At 42.0% G+C, this 24,193-nt stretch overlaps 1 protein-coding gene across 1 annotated transcript in view; it reads left to right on the top strand.

The window, feature by feature from the left end:
• gabbr2 (gamma-aminobutyric acid (GABA) B receptor, 2) overlaps positions 1–24,193 on the top strand; it is a 977,227-nt gene that overhangs the window by 936,237 nt on the left and 16,797 nt on the right. The window contains exon 17 of the mRNA XM_073054235.1: positions 10,069–10,198. Coding sequence (XP_072910336.1) covers positions 10,069–10,198 — 130 coding nt within the window. The remainder of the gene's footprint in view (positions 1–10,068; positions 10,199–24,193) is intronic.

The raw sequence follows: 24,193 nt of genomic DNA, 5'->3' as shown, positions 1-24,193 counted from the left end.
CTAATCCTAAACATGATCCATGAAGTGTGTGCCAAGGATAAACTCGTCTGTGGAGCTTGCTCTGGTTCAATCCCATTTGCTCTGCCTTTTTCAATTCCCTTTTAATCTAATCCATTACTTTTCCATTTGCCCTCCATTTTGTCAATAGATTCCAATTTCCTTGCCCCATTTATATTCTTGCCATCATTTACATTCAGTCTCCAGAGCTTCCATCACTCAGCTTCTTCCTTGTAGAGATCCAAAGAGTTCCCATGCAGCACCACCCTTCCCAGCCTGTCTTATAGTAGTTCTCAGACTGAACAACTTCTCCTTTGACTTCAGCAAATAATAGGTACCGTTATAAGAGCACAAATGGATCCTAACTAAATCTGCCTTTTTCCATTCTGCATGGAACATTGTTCATTCCTGTCCCACTCAGGCCTCCATCTCACTACTTTCCTCAAGCATGTTAAAGGTCATAACTGAATATAGTTACACAACACTAGAAAAAATTCTACAGGTCAGGGACGTAAGAGGAACATTTATTTTAAGCCCAACAATTCCTACAGCTATCCTGGTTTTATTGCTACCAACCCTGCTTTCTGTAATATCTATTCTATTTTCCAGCGTTATTGGCTCAATCACCCCTATTTTGGTGATGCCAACTTGTATTTTATAGCCCTTCCAACATACCTTTCTTTTCTCAGGGATAAAAATAACAAGTTTCTTAACAGCATAGCTGAGTTGCTAATGTTGCTGATTTAATCCAGTTGCACTGACTGAGTTGACCACACCTTCCTTTCACTCCTGCTTTTCGGCTGACTGAGATTCCCCTTACCATGACGTCTTTGTGCATTTCCTCTGATCCTGCTCTTAGTCTTTCCACTCCAGAATCACGCTCCACTACCCAACCACCCTAAAATACCATTCCCTGCTATTTTTGCCATTGCCAGTAAGAATAAATAAATCATGCCCAGATGTGAGATGGTACCGATATGTGTCAGCTTTTTTGCATGATGGGAATCATCAGATACTCCCAATGAGGACTGAAGTCCACAGTCATACCAATGGATACTCAGTAGGCAAAATCACATTAAGACATTTTAAAAAATCTATAGATATTCCAAATCAACAGATCCCGGACTGCACTCTTGGGGTGTGAGTGCACTTACCACTTAAGAAGAAGGAAGCATCAAAGGAGAGTTGGTGTGCAGGTACGACTGAAACACAGAGGTCTCAGACCCCCAATCCTGACTATCCTCCTCACAAATGTACATTCTCCAGAAAATAAAATTGATGACCTCAGAACAAGATTGCAGTACCAGAGGAACATTAGTGTCTGCTATACACTTTGCTTCACGAAAACATTACTCCCATCCACCATATTGGACGCAGTGCTGCAGCCTGATGGCTTTACCGTTCTCTGCAAAGACAGGACAGAACATAAGAGGTAGGAGCAAGAGGAGGCCATGTGGCCTGTCGAGCCTGCTCTGCCATTCCATAAGATCATAGCTGATCTGGCCATAGACTCATCTCCACCTACCTGCCTTTTCCCCATAACCCTTAATTCTTCTGCTATGCAAAAATCTATCCAACCCTGTCTTAAATATATTTACTGGGGTAGTCTCCACTGCTTCATTGGGAAGAGAATTCCACAGATTCACCACTCTCTGGGAAAAGCAGTTCCTTCTCACCATCGTCCTAAATCTACTCCCCCAAATCTTGAGGCTATGTCCTCTATTTCTAGACTCACCTATCAGTGGAAACAATTTCCCCCCCTCTCTAATCTATCCCTTTCATACTTTTATATATTTCAATAAGATCTTCTCTTATACTTATGAATTCTAGCGAGTACAGTCCCAGGTGGCTCAATCTCTCCTCAAAGGTTAATCCCCTCATCTCTGGAATCAACCTGGTGAACCTCCTCTGCACCACCTCCAAAGCCAGTATATTCTTCCTCAAGTAAGGAGACCAGAACTGTACACAGTACTCCGGGTGTGACCTCACCAGCACCCTGTACAGTTGCAACATAACCTCTTTGCTTTTAAATTCAATCCCTTTAGCAATGAAGGCCAACGTTCCATTTACCTTCTTGATAGCTTGATGAATCTGCAAACTAACCTTTTGCGATTCATCCACAGGCACTCCTGGGTCCCTCTGCACAGCAGAATGCTGCAATTTTTTTACCATTTAAATAATAATCTGCTCTTTCAGTTTTCCTTCAAAAGTGGACAACCTCTCATTTACCAATATTTTGCTCCATCTGCTAGACCCTTGCCCACTTACTTAACCTATCTATATCTCTCTGCAGACTCTCCGTATCTTCTGCACAATTTGCTTTTCCACTCAATTTAGTGTCATCAGCAAACTTAAATACACTACACTTGGTCCCCTCTTCCGGATCATTATGTATATCGTGAACAGTTGTGGGCCCAGCACCGACCCCTGTGGCACACTGCTCACCACAGATTGCCAACCAGAGTAACACCCATGTATCCAAACTCTCTGCTTTCTATTAGTTAACCAATGCTCTATCCATGCTAATACATCATCCCCAACTCTATGCATAAGTCTCTATGCAAAAGATGGCTCAGTCTTTTAGGATAGAGGAGGTGGAGTATACTTTATGAATAGCTCATCATGGTGCACAAACATGGCGGTTCTGTCTCAATTCCACTCATCCAACCTAAAACATCTAATGGTCAAGTGTGTGCATTTTACCTGCCGAAGGAGTTTTCAGCCATCAGCCTGGTAGCAGTGTACATTCCACCTCAGGCAGGCACTGGAAGAGCTCAGCATTGCAATCAGCAGGCACAGAACAGCACACCCAGTTGCCTTCCCTATCGTTACAGGAGTTTTCAACCAAGCCAGCTTGAAAATGTCTTTGAACAACTACCACCAACATCTCACCTGTGGAACCAGAGGAGTCAACACACTGGACCACTGTACACTACCATCAAGAGTGCTTACCATGTCATCCCACACCCACACTTTGAAAACTCCAGTCACCTGGTGGTATTTCTACTCCCAGCTTACGGGCAGAGAGTAAAGACCACAGTATCGGTGGTGAGGACCAAAAAGGTGGAGGAGCACTTACAGGACTGCTTTCACTCAGAGGACTGGAAAATATTCAGAGATTCATCTTTTAATCTGAATGAATACGTCACAATTGTCATTGACTTCATCAAGACCTGTGTGTCCTTTGAGGACATACAAGACATACACAAACCCAAAGCTGTGGGTGAACCATGAAATTCATAGTTTGCTCAGGGCTATATCTGTGGCATTCTAGATCCAGAACTATACAAGAAGTCCAGGTACGACCTATAGAAGGCTATTTTAAGAGCAAAAAAACATTTCTGATTGATAGAATTGGACGCGCGTCAGCTTTGGCAGGGTTTGCAGGCCATTACTTCCTGCAAAGCAAAACCTAACATCATGAATAGTTGTGGTGCTTCACTGCCAGATGAGCTCTACCCCTTTTATGCACAGTTTCAAAGAGAGAATAAAGCCTGCACAGTTCTCTGTGGCATCTTGTGACCCTGCAATTTCTGTCTCAGAGCCCACGTCAGAACACCTTTCAAGAGTTTCAAGAACACCCTCATAAGTCACCAGGCCCTGATGGTGTACCTGGTAGGGCATTAAAAGCCTGTGCCAACCAACTGGCAGGAGTGTTCAAAAACATCTTCAATCTCTCACTGCTGCAATCGGAGATTCCCACCTACTTCAAAAGGGCAACAATCCTAGCAGTGTTCAAGAAGAGCAGGGTGAGCTGCCTCAACAGCTTTCACCCAGTTACACTCACATCTACTGAATCATGGCCAGAATCGACTCCAGCCTAAGCTAGGAGCTGCACCCACTGCAATTTACCTATCACCACAATAGGTCTACAGCAGATGCAGTCTCACTGGTTCCCCACTCAGTCTTTACAATAGCAATACTTACGTCAGGTTGCCGTTTATCGATAATGGCTCAGCATTCAACACAACCATATTCCCAGTTCTAATCAACATGCTCCAAAACCTGGGCCTCTGTACCTCCCTATGCAACTGGATCCATGACTTCCTCACTGGGAGACCACAGTCAGTGTGGATCAGAAATAATATCCCCTTCTTGCTAACAATCAATACTGGCACCGTTCAGGGATGTGGGCTAACACTGCTCTTCTCTCTATACACCCAAGACGTGTGTGGCTAGGCACAGCTTAAATGCCTTTTATAAGTTCAATGATGAATTTATATTATTGTTGGCAGAGTTTCAGATGGTAGCAAGGAGAAATAGAGGATCAAGATAGATCAGCTGGTTCACTGGTGTCACAACAACAATCTTGCACTCAACATCAGTATGACCAGGGAATTGATTGTGGACTTCAGGAAAGGGAAGTCAAGAAAACACACACCAGTCCTCGTTGAGGGATTGGCAGTGGAAAGCGTGAGCAGTTTCAAGTTCCTGGGTGTCAACATCTTTGAGGGTCTATCCTGGACCCAACATTTACAAAGAAGGAATGACAGCAGCTATATTTCATCAGGAGTTTGAAGAGATTTGGTGTGTCACCAAAACTCCATCATTGTATGGAGGGGCCATTGTACAGGATCAGAAAAGGCTGCAGAAAGTTGTAAACTCAGCCAGCTCCACCATGAGCACTTGCCTCCCTGGTATCAAGGACACCTTCCAAAGGCAAAGCCTCAAAAAGGCAGCAAGCATCATTAAGGACCCCCATCACCTGGGGGTGCTCTCTTCTCATTACTACCGTCAAGGAGGAGGTACAGGAGCCTAAAGACACACACTCAACATTTCAGAAAGAGCTTCTTTCTTTCCATCATTGGATTTCTAAATGGACAATGAATGCATGAACATTTCATCATTATTATTTTCTCTCTTTTTGTACTGTTTATTTAATTTATTTTTAATAAATACTACAAATTATAAATTATAGATTTGTATTATTACAATGTACTGCATCTGCAAAACAACAAATTTCAGACATATGTCAGTAATATTAAACCTGATTCTAATTTCTATCATTTCAGCTTTCAGAATGAACATCCTCTTCACTTCCCATAGCACCCATTGTTTTTATTTGAGAAAGTCTTTACTCTGTTTATATTGACACACATCTGTGGAGCATGGATATTCCTTAAGAATAAATTCTTTTCATATAACATAAGAACATAAGAAATAGGATCAGGCATAGGCCATCTGGCCCATCGAGCCTGCTCCACCATTCAATACGATCATGACTGATCTGACTATGGACTCATCTCCGACTACCTGCCTTTTCCCCATTATCCTTAATTCCCTTACTATGCATAAATCTATCCAACCTTGCCTTAAATATATTTACTGAGGTAGCCACCACTTCTTCATTGGGCAGAGAATTCCACAGATTTGCGACTCTTTTGGAAAAGCAGATCCTCCTCATCTCCATCATAAATCTACTTCCCTGAATCTTGAGGCTATGTCCCCTAGTTCTAGTCTCACCTACCAGTGGAAAAAACTTACCTGCCTCTATCTTATCTACCCCTTTCTTACATGTTTTATATAATTTTATACATTTCTATATGATCTCCTCTCATCCTTCTGAGTTCCAGCAAGTACAGTCCAGACAACTCAGTCTTTCCTCATAGTCTAACCTCCTCATAGTCTAACCCCTCATCTCTGGAATCAATCTGGTGAACCTCCTCTGCACTGCCTCCAAAGCCAGTATATCCTTCCTCAAGTAAGGAGATCAAAGCTGCACACAGAACTCCAGGTGCAACCTCACCGGTACCATATACAGTTGCAATACAACCTCCCTGCTCTTAAATTCAATCCCTTGAGTAATGAAGGCCAACATTCCATTTGCCTTCTTGATTGTCTGCCTTCCTTTTATTAACCATCCTTTTGTGATTCATGCACAAGCACTCCTAAGTCCTTCTGCACAGCAGCATGCTGCAACCTTTTACCATTTAAATAATTGGAAGGGAAGTCAAAAGAAAAGAGAGGGCATTCTCTCTTTTTCCTTCCAAAGTGGATGACCTAGCATGTACCAGCATTGTACTCCATCTGCCAGACCCTTGCCCACTCACTTAACCTATCGATATCTCTCTGCAGATTTTCAGTATCCTCTGCGCGATTTTGCTTTTCCACTCAATTTAGTGTCATCAGCAAACTTAGACACACTACACTTGGTCCCCTCTTCCAGATCATTAATGTATATCGTGAACAGTTGTGGGCCCAGCACCGACCCCTGCAGCACACCACACACCCCAGATTGCCAACCAGAAAAACTTCCATGTATACACTCTCTTCTCTTTTTTTTCACACACTTGAAAAAGCTTTTACTATCCACTTTGATATTGTTTGCTAGTTTGCTTTCATATTTTATCTTTTCCCTCCAAAGGATTCTTTTAGTTGCTCTCTGTAGGGTTTTAAAAGCTTCCCAATCCTCTATCTTGCCATTAATTTTTGCTTTGTTGTATGCCCTCTCTTTTGCTTTGACTTCCCTTGTCAGCCAGAGATGTACTATTTTGCAATTCGAGTATTTCTTTGTTTTTGGAATACACATGTCCTGCATTTTCCCAGAAACTCACGCCATAGTTGCTCTGCTATCATCCCTGCCAGCATCTCCTTCCAATTTACTTTGGCCACTCCTCTCTCATACCACTGTAATTTCCTTTACTCCACTGAAATACTGCTGCATCAGACTTTACTTCCTCCCTATCAAATTTCAAGTTGAACTCAGTCCTATTGTGATCACTAACTCCTAAGGTTTCCTTTATCTTAAGCTCCCTAATTGCCTCCAGTTCATTACATAACATCCAATCCAGTATAGCTGATCTCCTAGCAGGCTCAATGACAAACTGCTCTAAAAAGCCATCTCAAAGGCATTCAACAACTCACTATCTATTGAGATCCATTACCAACCTGATTTTCCCGATCGACCTACATTTTGAAATCTCCCATGACTATCATTGCCCTTTTGACACTCCTTTTCTATTTCCTGTTGAAATCTGTAGTCCACATCCCAGCTATTGTTGGGAGGCCTGTACATAACAGCCATCAGGGTCGTTTTACCCTTGCAGTTTCTTAACTCAACCCTTAAGGATTCAACATCTTCCGATCTTATGTCACATCTTTCTACTAATTTGATGCCACTCTTTACCAGCAGAGCCTTGCCACACCCTCTGCCAACCTTCCTATCCATCTGATACTACATGTAACCTTAGACATTCAACTCCCAACTTCAACCATCTTTCAGCCACAATTCAGTGATGGCCACAACATTATACCTGACAATCTGTAATAGTGCAACAAGATTATCCACCTTATTTCTTATACTCTGTGCATTGAGATATAACACTTTGTGTGCTGCATTTGCTACCTCTTTTGCTTCTGAACCCATAATACACTGAAATTCATCCTGCAGGCTGCAATTTTGTCCTATCAGTTTTGACAGCACTAAAGGGAGAAGTGAGAGTTTGCAATTTGGCAAGCACATTTGCACACTTGACCTCTTTGCAGTGGAAAAGGGAAGCCCAGGTGTGGAGAGAGCTCTGCTGCAGATTTCAATGGTTGTGAATCAACTCGATTGGGAAGCTATAACAAACATGTTCCTCCTGATAAGTAAGAACAGAACCTGGAGCTTGAACTCGACACAGCAGCAGTCAGCTGAATGGGGGATTCAGGGGAAGGCCCGAGAGTGGGGAGACTCTGGAAGTTGGAGCCACAGGAGGAGGATGTCAAGAAACTAAATATGTTTGAGGAAACAGTTATACAGAAATGTTACACCTGTCCATTCATCTCCCCCCTCAACTCCATTCAGGGCCCCTTCCTGGTGAGGCAACACATCACCTGTGAATCGGTTGGGATCATGTATTGTATCTGATGCTCATCTACATTGGTGAGACCTGACAGAAATTGGGGAACCACTTTAGACCATAATACCATAAGACATAGGAGCAGAATTAGGCCATCTGGCCCATCAAGTCTGCCCTGCCGTTCAATCATGGCTGATCCTTTTTTCTGTCCTCAAACCCAGTCCCTGGCCTTCTCCCAATAACCTTTGATGTCATGTCCAATCAAGAACCTATCATTCTCTGCTTTAAAAACAACCAATGACCTGACCTCCCCAGCTGCATGTGGCAACATATTCCACAAATTCACCATCCTTTGGCTAAAGAAATTTCTCTGCATCTCTGTTTTGAAAGGGCACCCCTTTTTCATGAAGCTTGCCCTCTTGTCCTAGACTCTCCCACCATGGAAAACATCCTTTCCACATCTACTCTATCTAGGCCTTTCAACATTCGAAAGGTTTCAATGAGATTCCCCCTCATCCTTCTGAATTCCAGCGAGTACAGACCCTGAGCCATCAAACATTCCTCATATGATAACACCTTCATTCCTAGAAACATTCTTGTGAACTTCCTCTGGACCGTCTCCGATGCCAGCACATCTTTTCTAAGATGAGGGATCCAAAACTGTTCGCAATACTCAAAGTGAGGCCTCACCAGTGCCTTAAAAAGCCTTAGCATCACATCCCTGCTCTTGTATTCTAGACCTCTTTAAATAAATGTTAACATGGCATTTGCCTTCCTCACCACTGACTCAACCTGCAAGTTAACCTTCAGGGTGTTCTGTACAAGGATTCCCAAGTCCCTCTGCATCTCAGATTCCTGGATTTTCTTTCCTTTTAGGAAATAGTCCACACATTTATTTCTACTACCAAAGTGCATGACCATGCATTTTCCAACATTGTATTTCATTTGCCACTTTCTTGCCCATTCTCCTAATCTGTCTACGTCCTTCTGCATCCTACCTCAGGTAGTGTCGTTTCCTCAACACTACCTGCCCGTACACCAATATTTGTATCATCTGCAAACTTGGCAACAAAGCTATCTATTCCATCATCTAAATCATTTCTATACAGCATAAAAAGAAGTGGTCCCAACACTGGCCCCTGCAGAACACCACTAGTCACTGGTAGCCAACCAGAAAAGGATCCTTTTATTCCCACTTGCTGCCTCCTACCAATCAGCTAATGCTCTAACCATGTTAGTAACTTTCCTGTAATACCATGGGCTCTTAACTCAGTAAGCAGCTTCATGTGTATACCTTGTCAAAGCCTTCTGAAGGTCCAAATATACAACTTACACTGCATCCACTTTATCTATCCTATTTGTAATCTCCTCAAAGAATTCTAACAGGTTCGTCAGGCAGGATTTTCCCTGATGAAAGCCATGCTGACTTTGTACTACCTTGTCTTGTGTCACCAAGTACTCCAACATTTCATCCTTAACAATTGACTCCAACATTTTCCCAACCACTGAGGTTAGGCTAACTGGTCTATAATTTCCTTTCTGCTGCCTTCCTCCTTTCTTAAAGAGTGGAGTGACATTTGCAATTTTTCAGTCCTCCATACCAGAGTCTAATGATTTTGAACGATCATTTCTAATGCCACCACAATCTCTTACACTACCTCTTTCAGAACCCTAGGGTGCAGTTCCTCTTGTCCGGGTGACTTATGTACTTTCAGATCTTTCAGGTGTTTGAGCACCTGCTCTCTTGTAACAGTAACTGCACCCACTTCTCTTCCTTCACACACTACAACATCAGGCATACTGCTAGTGTCTTCCACAGTGAAGACTGATGCAAAATGCTTATTCAGTTCATCAGCCATCTCCTTGTCCCCTTTATTATTTCTCCTGTCTCATTTTCTAGCGGTCCTATATCCACTCTCACTTCTCTTTTATTTCAGTTCCCAGTTGCATCCAGTGTATTTTAAGTATCCCTGATAAGATTTATGGTTATTGGAATTGTTTCAATGAATATGGCAGCATATTATCTACGTAACTGACTTAGGGAATAATACAGACCAGAATGAGAATCTGCCTTCCAAATTCATGAATTTGTGAAGCACTCAGAAAAATGAAAAACTCCACAACTCGTGTCTATAACTTGGACGCACTACAAATTGAATCTCAGTTCTTTGAAGCATCCATTGCATTGCAATCCTTCTATGCTTGTAGTTTAGGGAAAGGCTCTGTAATTCACGTTGACTTAATTGAGTTTGAAGTACATTCATTGAAGATGCATCACTTCCCTTTACAGCTTGACAAGGAGCTTGAGGAGGTTACCATGCAGCTACAGGACACGCCTGAAAAGGCACAGTACGTTAAGCAAAACCACATTCAGGAGCTCAATAACATCCTGAGCATACGGAATTTCACAGATGGAAAAGGTAAGCCCATCTGTCTTTAATAACTTCAGAAATATTAGTAACGCATCAAAGGAGATGGAGCCAGTGAGCTTTGAATATTGTTCAATTAATTTCTCATGTACCGTGGCAACTGTGGGTGTTACTTCATATTTATCAGAAGTAACCTCATTTAATCCAGTTTTTCTGAAAGATTCTTTACTGAAGTTAACACCAGAAGTTTCCAATGCACTACGTGTAAGTTTTGATATAGTATCTGAAATACTGCAGCCCAGTGTAGATTAATTGTATTCCGAGTCTGGGTAGTCACAGTTATTACTAGATATCAAGGGAAACATGAATTCACCAGAAAAGGATTGAAGAAATATCAAAACCCAATATGTTTTTTTTATATTTGTCATATATGCTGTTGCAATACTAAGGAGATGGAATGAGACACAAGTAAGAGTTATGAATCTAACTTCATCAAGTAGCAGGAAAATATTTCATCAGTACAAAAAAAGATCAACTAAATATTCCCTTATTCTGTTTTAAGGAGATTCAAAGATATCCCATTTAGGAATTAAATATATCTTAAATAGTGTATATTCCAATTTAATTGTAATTTCCCTGCTTTTGATGTAATTAGCCAAGGAAAGTTATAGTGGCCAGGTCTCTGGCGTTGAGTCTGGCTCTGTGACTTTTGAAAGGGGAAATTTAGTTAGGGGAATAGAGTGAAGGTTCTGTGGAAGAGAATGAGATTCCTGATTGCCTCCTGGATGCCAGAGTCTTGGGCATCTTGGATCAAGTCCTCAGCATACTTAAGTAGGACCGTGAGCAGCCAGTGGTTGTGATCCATATTGGTACCAAAGACATAGGTAGGAAGAGGGACAAGGTTCTGCAAAGTGAGTTCAGGAAGTTAGGTGCTAAATTAAAGGACAAGACCTCCAAGGCTGTGATCACAGGATTGCTACCCATGCCTTGTGTGAATGAAGCCAGAAATAGGAAGATGATACCATTTAACATATGGTTAAGGAGTTGGTGCAGGAGGGAGGGCTTCAGATTTTTGGATCATTGCACTCTGTTCCAGGAAAGGTGGGACATGTTCAGATGATGGTTTACACCTAAACTGGAGGGGGAGTAATTAACAGGTGGAAAGGTTTGCTAGTACTGCATGGGGTGAGAGAAGTTCAACTAGACTTGCAGGGGCATGGGAACCAGAATACCAGAACACATAGTGGAATGGTTGTGGAGACAGATGTTGTTAAGACCTCTGCCAAAATCAGGAATCAAAAGGTTGAGCATGGTGAGACTAATATACTGAGTTGTGTAAGATGTATCGTAGGAAAGGCAGATGAGCTCAAGGTATGGATCAACACATGGAATTATGATATTGTAGACATCAGTGAGACATGGTTGCAGGTGGAGCAGGACTGGCAGCTCAGTATTCCGGGATTCTGTTGTTTCAGATGTGATAATGCAGGAGGGATTAAAGGGGAAGGGGTGGCATTACTAGCCAGGGAAATGTCAGGGAAAACAACAGTGCTCAGATAGGACAGACCAAAGAATGTGTCTGGTGAGGCTTTATGGTTGGAGGAATATGAGTGGTATGAGCACATTAATGGGTCCATATCATAAACCACCCAATAGTCTGTGGGATTTAGAGTAACAAATTTGTAGAGAGATCGCAGACTGTTGCGAGAAACATAAGTTTGTGATAGTAGGTAATTTTAATGTTCCACATATTGACTGAACTCCCATACTGAAAAAGGACTGGATAATAGAATTTGTCACATATGTTCAGGAATGTTTCCTTAATCAGTACATAAGAGTGTCAACAAGAGAGTGTGCAATACTTGATCTCCTGTTAGGAAATGAGGCAGGGCAGGTGACAGAGCTTGTATGGGGGTACACTTTACATCTGGTGATCATAATGTCATTAGTTTCAAGGAAATTATGGAAAAAGATAGGTTTGGTCCTTGGGTTGAGATTCTAAATTAGAGAAAGGCCAATTTTGATGGTATCAGAAAGGATCTGGCAAATGTGGATTGGGACAAGCTGCTTACCTGGCAGAGGTGTACTTGATAAGTGTGAGGCCTTCAAAAGTGAAATTTTGAGAGCACAAAGTATGTGCATGTCAGAATAAAAGGCAAAGCTAGCAGGTTTGGGGAAGCTTGGTTTTCAAGAGATATTGAGATCTTGGTTAAGAAAAAGAAGAAGATGCATAGCAAGTCTAGCCTGGGAGGAACAAATGAGGTACTTGAGGAGTATGAGAAGTGCAAGGGAACACTTAAACAGGAAATCAGTAAGGCTAAAAGAAAACATGAGGTTCACCAGCAGACAAGGTGAACGAGAATACTAAGGGCTTCTACAGATAAGTTAAGAGCAAAAGGATTGCAAGGGACAAAATTGGTCCTCTGGAAGATCAGAATAGTAATCTATGAGTAGAGCCAAAAGAGATGGGGCAGATTTTAAATGCAGGTACAAAAAGCTGCATTTACTCAGAAGTGAGAAAAAAGCAACAGCAAGGTCATTGACCCTATACAGATTACAGAGGAAAATGTATTTGCTGTCTTGAGGCAAATTAGTGTGGACAGATATTCAGGACTTGAGAAGGTGTTTCCTTGGACCCTTTGGGAGGCAAGTACAGAAATTTCAGGAGCCCGAGCAGGGATATTTAAAACATCCTCAGCCACTAGTGAGGTGCCAGAGGATTGGTGGATAGCTAATTTTGTTCTGCTGTTTAAGAAAGGTTTTTAAAACAGCAGGAAATTATAGGCCAGTTAGGCTGACATCTAAGTGGAGGAATTTTAATGGAAGGTGTTCTTTTTTTTTCTTTTTTTTGTAATTTATATTTTTATTGAAGTTCATCATCAAACATTTCCATAAGATGTATTTCAGACATTGTACATATATATCATATAATCATATATATCACAAATCTCCACAACGTATTTATCTGGGGTATACACATAGAAAAGAGTGGAAAGCAAAAACAAGCAAAAGGAAAGAACTATGTACAAGTAGGGAGTGATCTTTTTTTTTTACAACATATTCATTGATTTGTGAGAATAAAATCAGGCCTATGAGGCTTTATGTAGTTAAACCATTTTCCCCAGTATGAATCAAATTGTTCCATCTTATGATTAACAGATGCTGTTATCTTCTCCATTTTGTAAACGTCCATTGTAATTTCCATCCATGTATTTAAAGTTGGGCCCTCCTGTGATAACCATTTCCTAGTAAAAGTCTTTTTACCAGCCACCAACAGTATATTCATTAAATATTTATTTCTTTTCAACCATTCTTGAGGTATATATCCAAAATATATGGTCTTACTCTCCAAGGATATTTCACATTTAAAGATGTCTTGTAGGGCATTGTGTATCCCCCTCCAATAGTTTTTGATAACAGGGCAGTCCCAAAAATTATGATAATGATTTACATTTTGATTTCCACAATTTCTCCAGCAAACAGGGAGGTTACTATCATAATGGGATTTCTGAGAGGGTGTAATAAAATATCTTATCAAGTTTTTCCATCCAAACTCCCTCCATTTCTGTGAACTGGTACACTTCCATTGATACCTCCATATTGTTGTCCATTCTATCTCAGATATAATTATCCCTCCTTCCTTCTCCCATTTTGTTTTAATGTATGAAGTTGAATGTGTTTTAAGATTTGACAACCCCTTATACATGCTTGAAATGATTCTACTACCATTATCTGAATTATATGCTTTTCTAAATAGCTCTATCAAGCATGTACTTGCCTTGGTTACATTTTTAAGCATCTTATTAACATATTGTTGCATCTGTAAATACCGATAAAAATCTTGTTTTTCTAATGTGTTTCTCTTTAAGCATTTCAAAACTGAACAGTGTTCCTTCTTTCATTATGTTGCAAAGAACTGTTATTCCTTTAGCTGTCCAGTCCTTAAATCTAGCATCCAATTTATTTGGTGTAAAATCCGAGTCATATGCACACCATTTAAGGATTGCAATATCTCCCTCTAGATTATATTCTTTCATAGTAGTTTTCCATATTTTAAGAGTCAATTTAACCCATGGATTATCAATAGTATTTATGTACCTTTGCAGGTTGTTATCAGCCAAAATTGCTTGTATGGGGATGGGAAGTACCCGCTCCTCAATGTTTTTCCATTGAGCGTCATATGATGGGTTGCACCAACATATCACAGCTCTCAACTGTGCTGAAAAATAATAATCTCTAAGAGATGGGTAGGCCCCATCCCCCAATGGAAGGTGTTCTAAAGGACTGGGATATACGAGTATTTGGATAGTCAGGGACTGATTAACAAAAGTCAGCATGGCTTTGTGCATGGCTGGTCAAGCCTAACCAATTTTATAGAGTGTTTTAAGGAAGTTACTAGGGAAATTGATGAAGGCAAGGCAGTGGATATTGTCTACATGGAGCTCTGAAAAATGTTTGAAGAGGCCCCACATGGGAGGGAGGTTGTTCAAGAAGGTTCAGTCACTTGGCATTCAAAATGAGGCAGTAAATTAGATTTGACATTAGCCTTGTGGGAGAAGCCAGAGAGTGGTGGTAGATGGTTGCCTCTCTGACTGGAGGCCTGCGACTAGTGGCGTGCCACAGAGTTCAGTTCTGGGTCCATTGTTGTTTGTCATCTATATCAATGATCTGGATGATAATGTGGTTAACTGGACCAGCAAATTTGTAGATTACACCAAAATTGGGGTGCAGTGGACAGCAAGGGGAAGGCTGTTTATTGTGCTATTTGTGATTACACCTTCAAATTAACATCTTTTGTTTTAGTGGCTTTAATTGAGATCCATGTCAGTAAATGGGCAAGCTGCAGCCACTGTGTTCTTAATGGGTTGTGCTATAAAATGTGCAATAGTGTCACCAGGTGCGGATATGGCCCAAGTGCGGAGTGAGAGACACTGAAGCAGGTTGATAGATCACAGACTTTAATGTGAACAATGTTAACGGGAAAAGAAAACAAACACTAGGCCAAACAGGGTCATTAACTAAAACTCTCAAATGGAAAACGAAGCCTACACTGCGGCTGAAAAGATCAACTAAAAGTAAAATGAATACCGTTAGTCTTCAGAGTCAGTTGACTCGACAGTCCAATCTGTCAGGCAAGGCTGAACGCAGGCTGCGAAGCGTAGCTATGATCGTATCCAAGTCTTGACAAATACTACGACGGAATGAATGGAGTTAAAAACTATCACAATGAAATAATAATTAGTCGACGCGTGCGTATTCACGAGCGCAATTGCCGAATCTGATGCGCTGCCAAATCTGTGGTTGTGACAAATCTATCTTGATGCAATGATAATCATTTGAGTTAGGCTTCTCAACCATTTTTCTCTTTGATTTGGATGTAACAGCAGCCCTATTCATCACACGTAATGGCTGCATCGCCTGAAGGTAACGTGTGCTTAGTAAGTAATCAGCACAGAGTCTTACCAGAGAAGAGACAGAATGAGATAGAGCATTAACATTCTGGAAGCAATTCAGGGTCCTGACGAAGGGTTTCGGCCCGAAATGTCAACAGCGGTTCTCCCTATAGATGCTGCCTGGCCTGCTGCGTTCCACCAGCATTTTGTGTGTGTTACCTATTGTATATTCCTGTCAAGTGAGGCAGCCCTTGGAAAAATTCACTTTCTAATGCTACTCCTCCCCCAATTCATTTCATCTGTCCATCATTCCTTCCTATCTGGGCCCATCTGTCACCAACCAACATCTATCCCACCCCATCATCAAGCCCACCCACCCCCCACCAAACTCATTCTGCTACATACTGGCAATCTTTCCCCTTTCTCCTCACTCCTGATGCAAGGTTATTTACATTTTACTGCCCCTGCAGATGCTGTTTGAGTAGCTGGGATATAGCCATAGAGGCATTGAACACTACAGGACAGAAACAGGCCTTTTGTTTCCATCTCATCTGCCTAGTCCCATCTAGTCCCTGCACCCAGACCATAACCATCCAAACCCTCCCTGTTCTTATCCAAAATACTCTTAAATGTTATAATTGACTCTGCATCCACCTGTTGCTTTGGCAACTTGTTCTACATACTCACCACCATCTGAGTGAAGTTCCCCCTCATGTTCCTATTAAACAATTCATCTTTCATCCTTAATCCATGACCTCCAGTTCTAGTTTCACCCAACCTCAGTAGAAGAAGCTTGCTTGCACTTACCCTTTCCATACTCTTCATAATTTTTTTATATCTCAATCAAATCTCCCTTCAATCTTCTAGATTCTAGGGAATAAAGACCTAATCTATTCAACCTTTCACTTTAACTCAGATACTCATGTTGCAGCAACATCCTTGTAAGTTTTCTCTGTGTTCTTTCAACCTTTTTTGCATCTTTACTGTAGGTGGATGACCAAAAATCTATACACAATACTCCAAATTAGTCTTCACCAACTTCTTAAACAATTTCAACATAGCATCCCAAATCCTGTACTTAATACATTGATTTATAAAGGCCAATGTGCCAAAAGATTTCTTTACAACCCTATCTACCTGCAACCCCACTTTCAAAGAATTATGGATCTATACTCCCAGATCCCTCCATTCTATTGCTGTCTTCAGTGCCCTACCACTCACCATGTAAGACCTATCCTGTTCAGTCCTCCCAAAGTACAACACCTCACATATGTCTCAAATAAATTCCACCTGCCATTTTTCAGCCCGTTTCACCAGCTGGCTTTTACCAAAAACCCAGTGTCTTATCCAGTTTACCACCTCATCCTGAATGCCGAGCGACTGAACATTCTTGAGCATCCTGCTCTGCAGGACCTTGTCAAAATCCTTGCTAAAGTCCATGTGGACAACGTTCACTGTCTTGACTTCAACTTTCCTGATAACCTTCTCAAAAACTCCTTAAGATTGGTTAGACATGGCCAACCATGCACAAAGCCACCTTGACTATCCCTAATCAGTCCCTATCTATCGAAATACTCATCTATCCGATCCCTTAAACTATGTTACAATAAATTTCCCACCACTGATGTCAAGCTCATCAGCCTATAATTTCTTGCTTTATTCATAGATTCATTTATTCTTGAAGCATGCAACTCTGAACACCTATCTGAAGGTGGTTTTGAGGAAGTAGAGAGGCTACAGAAGGACTTAGACAGATTGGGAGAATAAGCAAAGAAATGGCAGATGGAATACAGTATCGAGAAGTGTATGGCCATGCACTTTGGTAGAAGAAATTAAAAAGCTGACTATTGAGTTTTCTCTCCATTTAGAAAAAAACAGGTACAAAGGGACTTGGGAGCCTTGTGCAAGATTCCCTAAAGGTTAATTTTCAGGTTGAGTCTGTGGTGTGAAGGCAAATGCAATGTTGGCTTTCATTTCAAGAGGACTAGAATATAAAAGCAAGGATGTATTGTTGAAACTTTATAAATCACTGGTGAGGCTTCACTTGGAGTATTGTGAGCAGGTTTTGACCCCTTATCCTAGAAAGAATGTGCTGAAACTGGAGAGGGTTCAATGGAGGTTCACGAAAATGATTGCAAGATTAAATGGCTTGTTGTATGAAGTGTGTTTGATGATTCTGGGCCTTTATTCACTAGAATTCAGAAGAATGAGGGGTGACCTCTTGGAAACCTATCGATTGGCGAAAGGCCTTGATAGAGTGGATGTGGAGAGGATGTTTCCTATGGTGAGAGACTCTAGGACCAAAAGACACAGCCTCAGAATAGACGGGTGCCCTTTTAGAACCGAGAAGAGAAGAAATTTCTTTAGCCAAAGGATAGTGAATCTGTCAAATTCTTTGCACAGGCAGCTGTGGAGGCCAAGTCTTTATTTATATTTAAGGCAGAGGTTGATAGATCCTTGATTGGTCAAGGTGTGAAAGGAAACAGGCAGAAGGCAGGAGAATGGGGCTGAGAGGAAAAATGGATCAGCCATGATGAATTGACACAGTAAACCCGATGGGCCAAATGGCCTAATTCTGCTCCTATATCTTATGGTCTTATGAAATACTTCTTCTCCAGATAGCCACAAACCAAGAAAGAAAAGAACGGCAACACGATCATCAATTCCCAAATCCAACCGCCTTTCACATTTGTCTCAATGTTTCAATCTCCCTTATCGCTTCAATCGGCAAACAATGGAAGCTTTAATCATTGAAATGGAGTTGAACATTGGCTCATGACCCTGCAGCCTCCTCACCACGAGGTTCATGCTCCTTTCCTCTGGCTCCTGGAATCCTTCTGGAGACTGCAAAGTGATGAATCACCCCATCAATCTCCAACAGTTCCAGAACCACATTCAAGATGAAAAACAAATGTAAGAGACATAAAGGAAGTGAAATAAATAGTTTTGTGGTCTATGCAGAAGCTGTTAACCGTGGGAGTGTTCTTCGCAGCCACCATCTTGACCGGAAGGTTACTTACAGCCTTTCTTAAACAGCGGAGCATTAGCTATCCTCCAATCCTCCATCACCTTACCTGTGGCTAAGGATGTTTTAAATATCTCTGCTAGGGCCTCTGCAATTTTAGCAATAGCCTCCTTCAGGGTCCGAGGGAACACAAAGTCACGCCCGAGGGATATATCAACCCGATTTCACCTCAAGACGGCAAGTACCTCCTCCTCTGTAATCTGTATAGGGTCCACGACTTCACTGCTGCATTGTCCCTTGCTATCCTTTTGCTCTTAATATATCTGTAGAAACCCTTAGGATTCTCCTTCACATTGTCTGCTAGAGCAACCTCATGTCTCCTGATTTTCTTTTTAAGTGTCCTCTTGCATTTCTTACACTTCTTGAGTACCTCATTTGTTCCTGACTGTCTATACCTGCTATGCATCTCCTTCTTTTTCTTAAACAAGGCCTCAATATCTCTTGAAAACCAAGGATCCAAAAACCTGTTATCCTTGACTTTTATTCTGACAGAACACACAAACTTTTCACTCTCTAAATTTCTCCTTTGAAGACCTCCCACTTGCTAAGTACACCTTTGCTAAAACAAAACTGTCCCAATCTGCACTTGCCAACCAAGACCCACTAATGGATACACCGTCATAATTCGACGTGCCCTCAGATCATCGCCTTTCCTACAATACTCCTTCCGTTGAAATATATGCAGCTGAGAACATTAGTCACACCATGCTCGATTCCTGACATTGTCTGAGGCCTTAACAACATCTTTCTCCACAACCACTACACTATCTGTCCTGGTGCTCTGGATCCCACACCCCCTGCCACTCTAGTTTACGCTCCCTCTCCCATACAGCACTAGCAAACCTTCATGCAAGGATATTAGTCCCCCTCCAGTTCAGGCTCACACTATTCCTTTGGTGCAGGATCCACCTTTTCTGGAAGAGGGCCAAGTGATCGAAATAGCCCTTCCTGCTACACTGACTCCTTAACCGCGCGTTAAACTGTATCATCTTTCTGTTTCTGGCCTCACTATCACGTAGCACAGTTAGCAATCTTCAGATTAGAACACTAGAGATTTAGTCCTTTAATTTAGCACCTAACTACCTGAACTCAATTTGCAGGGCCTTGTCACCCCTCCTGCCCATGTCATTGGTACCGATGTGGACCACAACCTCTGGCTGCTCACTCTCCCTTCTCAGAATGCTGTGGACTTGCTCTGAGATATCCCTGACCCTGGTACCCAGGAGGTAACAAACCATCCAGGAATCTCATTCTTGTCGACAGAACTTCCTTTTTCGTTCTCGTAACCAATGAATCCTCCATTATTGGAGCTTGTCTCTTCTTCCCATTTTCCCTTCTGAGCCTGAGCCAGAGACCTGACCAGTGTGGTTTTCCTCTGCTAGGTCATTCCCCCCAACAGTATCCAAAGCGGTACACTTATTGTTGTAGGGTACAGCCACAGAGGTACTCTACACTGGCTGCCTATGCCCTCTCCCCCTCCTGATGGTCACCCAGTTACCTGCGTCCTGCACCTTGGGTGTTACCACCTCCCTATATGCCCTGTCTGTCAACCCCTCAGCGTCCTGAATGCTCCGGAGTTCATCCAGTTCCAACTCCAGATCTTTAACACGGTCTGTTAGAAGCTGCATCAGGATGCACTTCTCGAAAGTGTAGTCATTAGTGATACTGGAGGCCTCTCAACATTCCCACATGCCAGTATCCTGTCTGGCATCCCCACTGCTCTAAATATGAAAAAAGAAATAAAGAAAGAATAGACAACAAAAAAAAAATCTACCTCGGGTCTAGTCTCTCCTCACCAAAGCCTCGTCTCCCCACTCCAACACCAGCCCACTCACACAATGGCCATTCAGCTTAAACCTAATTTTTTTATTGGTCCTTGCCAGGTGCCTAATTATGCACAATCCAATGTCACCGTGGGACTGAGGCACATGATATATGCTGACTGATCAATTTGTTTCTTTTAAACTCTCTCTCCCTCCAAGCAATCCGGTGTCTCCTCAGGACCGTGGCATGCAAAATGTGACACCCATCCCCGCTCGCTTCTTTTAAACTCTCTCTCCTTCCAAGAAATCTGGTGCCTTCTTGGGACTGTGGCATGCAAAAATGTGCCAACTGTCCCCACAAGCTTCTTTTAAACTCTCTTTCTCTCCTCCTAATCAATCTGCTGTCTCCTTCGAGACTGTGGCGTGCAAAAAGTGCTGACTGCGCCGCTCATTTCTTTTAAACATCCTCTGTCTCCGAACAATTTGGTGTCTCCTTGGGACTGTGGTGTGCAGAATATGCCAACGGCCCCCACTCGCCTCTTTTAAACTCTGTCTCCAAGCAATCCAATCTCTTCTTGCGACAGTGGCATGCAAGAAAAGATTGTTTAGCATTCTGTTTCTCATTCCAGATTCCAGGATCTGCAGTTTCTTTTATCTTCATACTGTTAAGTCAAGTTTATAGGTGTATCAATAAATTATGTCACATTCTATGAGAGTACTGAGAAAGGTAGAGAGAAATATATAAATGTTGTTAATTCTAAGTTTATTAATAATACTGCATGTATAACCCTCTCACCATGGCTCGTAATAACAGACCTTACACCAGTATAAAATTAAAGTGGAAGTATATTTATGGATATTTCAACTCTAACAAACAGTTAAAAGGGAAAAAAAGAAAAGGGCCCAGTACACTCAAACCAGTCTAAATGTGCACATAAACATTGGAGCTCATTTCTGAAGTAGTCGGGTGCTTCACTTTGATTGCTCACATGCTGCGTGAAAGACACCAGCCACACTTCGAACTTCCTTCGAAGACCATTTCGAATGAACTGGCTAACTGAGGAATATTGGCACTTCCTCCTAGGAATCGTTCACCTGCATAAAGCACTTCTTACAACGGGGTCTCTCCTTTGAGTGGCATTCGGCGGGTATCTTCCCTTCTGCCCTGCTCCACACCTGCCAGCAAAGACCCAAGACCAGACTACTGTCCCTCAGAAATCTGAACCTGCCCAGCTCTCTTGAATGTTCCATGGCATCCCACAGGACAGAATGTTACAGCACGTTACCAAGACAAACCCAGTCAGCTGACGCAACATTGCTGGTCTGAGCAAATGCTCCTTTTCTCAGCTGAAGCGAAAACACTAGTCTATGAGGCTTAAACAACAGAGCACACTGTATTTGCAGAAAAGAACAGTTTCTTAGCCAGGGCATTACATATGTAGAACACATGTACCTTTACAGGAATATGCGGTCTGGGGAATCTAGTTGAAACGTACTTAACTAATGAAAACAGAAGAGTGATATGGGCCTAATACAGACAAATAGGATTAGTGTAGATTGGCATTATCATCAGCAATGATGAACTGGGCAGAAGAGATTTCACTGCTTTGCTGTTACAATGAGGAAGACGAGAATGAGAAGTGTTGGACTTGTGTTATTTCAAGAAATGGCCCTACTTTGCATGATTCCCATCATTTCCTTACCATATCCTGCTTGTCTGCAGCATTGACCTGCTTCAGGTATAGTATTCTGAACATCTATGACATTAGTCCGGTCAGCAAGCAACGCTACCCTGGGGCAATATCTTCCAGATGGTCCGCAAACTGTTTTGTTTCACTTACTTTACACTTTCTTTTCCACTTAAATGTGGTTCTGGTACTGTTGGAGTCTGTGATCTACAATTTGAAGGTGTGTTCTCAGGCTGATTGAATGATCTCGTGCTTTGCTGTCTCTGAGTAGATTCCAGGAGTTGAGGCCTAGAAGCTTAGAGATGAGCCCATGATCAACTCCATTTCTTGCCGATCTCAATGACAGGGAAGATTGAAACATCAAAGCCAGCAAATGTTTAGCGCTGTCTTGCTCATTGCTGCAGGGGTAAGGTGCCTGTGTGTAATGATCTCTCTCTCCCTCGTGCTTGCGGCTCCTGAGGGAAGGCTCTTGCATTCAAATGGTTTCTCTCTATCAACACTGTCAGAGGATACTATAGAAGTTCTCGTCTGTGATTTGCGGATTGGACAGTAGTTCGATTGGACTCTTTCGATTTTGTGTTTTTATATTCTATGTTTTCACTTGTTCTTTCTTGTTGCCTTTTGAGCTACTTGTTTGTTTTAGCGCATGTACAGTGTTGATGATCTTGTTGCTGTTTACAAAACTTGTTTTTTTTGTGTATGGGGGGAGGTTGATATTTTTGTTTGAATGGTGTTCTTTGTTTCATGGCTATTTGGGTTGTTTACTGCATACTTATTTTGATAATAAATGTTCTTGAACTTTAAATTTTTTACTCAATATTGGTACCAAGTTTTAGCTGCACAGCACTAAGAATGCAACCTGAGGCTTGTTTTGGAGATTTTTAGGACTGGAAGGATAGATGGCGGGTGGTCAGAACAATGGTCAGGGAGCATTTTGGCCTGGCAGCCTTTGGATGGTTGGGCTGGGCGAAGGAGTCGGCATGATATCAACAGGATGGTTATTGTGGTGAGATAGGATTATTTATTGGGCAGAATCTGGAGAATTGGTTTTTTTTTTAGAAGTATTAGGATGTTGGATGGGTCAGGAAAAGGAGGATCACTGAGCAGGTAGCATCATTGGTCAAGGTGAATTACAAGGATTGATGTTAGAATATGAAGTCCGAGTGAAAAATGCCATTGAAAAGTTGAAGGACTAGTAGACAAAGGCTGGGTTTAGTGCTTAGGTGGTTGTATTGAAGAAGTCATTGATTCAAAGGAGAGGGTGATGTAGTAGATCAATTTCTTGAGGGCTTATTTTAAGAGTTTGGAAGATGTTATCGGTCACTGGTACACAGTGTTTTGAACTGGCTAGACTAGTACAATGGGTGCAGTCAGTGTTTATGAGTTGTTGGGGGTTGCATTGGCACATCTGTGAGGGATAACAGTCATGATCTTGTAACTGGGATGGAGCTCACTCTGTGGGGAATGGGACTTCTGGGCAACTTTCTTTGGATGGAATCTACCAAGGCGGGATTCTTGGCAGGTACCCTTTAATGAGATGGACTCAGACTTCACATGCACATGAAAGCTAGGCTTCCATCATGGCTTGTGGGTTGTGTGAGCTAGGCATGACTAATTGAAAATTTCAGGTGTACGTTTCTCACCATGGGATATCATTGTACATGTCCGGTCTTTGGTACATCAGTATATATGATACCTGAAGGACCTAGAATGAAAACTGTACACTTGATGCAGCTCTTGAATTTTCAGTTCTATTGTGCTTGTTCATTGAAAGTCAGTGAGAAAGAGTGCATAAAGGGAGCCATTTTCTGGTTGGCTGCCAGTGCTAATGGTGTGCCACAGGGGTCGGTGTTGGGACGGTTTCTTTTCACATTATATGTCAATGATTTGGCCATGTTTGCAGATGACACAAAAATATGTGGAGGGGTAGGTAGTGTTGGGGAAGTAGAGTATCTGCAGAAGGACTTAAACAGATAGGGGAATGGGCAAAAAAATCCCAGATTGAATATAGTGTAGGGAAGTGCATAGTCACGTACTTTGGCAGAAGGAGTAAAGGCATGGACTATTTTCTATATGGGGAGAAAATTCAAAAATCAGAGGTGCAAAGGGACTTGGGAGTCCCTGTGCAGGGTTCCTTTAAGGTTACCTTGCAGGTTGAGTTGGTGGTAAGGAAGGCA

The sequence above is a fragment of the Hemitrygon akajei genome, chromosome 8 (genome assembly GCF_048418815.1).
Source record: "Hemitrygon akajei chromosome 8, sHemAka1.3, whole genome shotgun sequence".
NCBI lineage: Eukaryota > Metazoa > Chordata > Chondrichthyes > Myliobatiformes > Dasyatidae > Hemitrygon > Hemitrygon akajei.
Note: the sequence above shows the minus strand (reverse complement) of the source record. Positions and strands in the feature narration are given on the sequence as shown.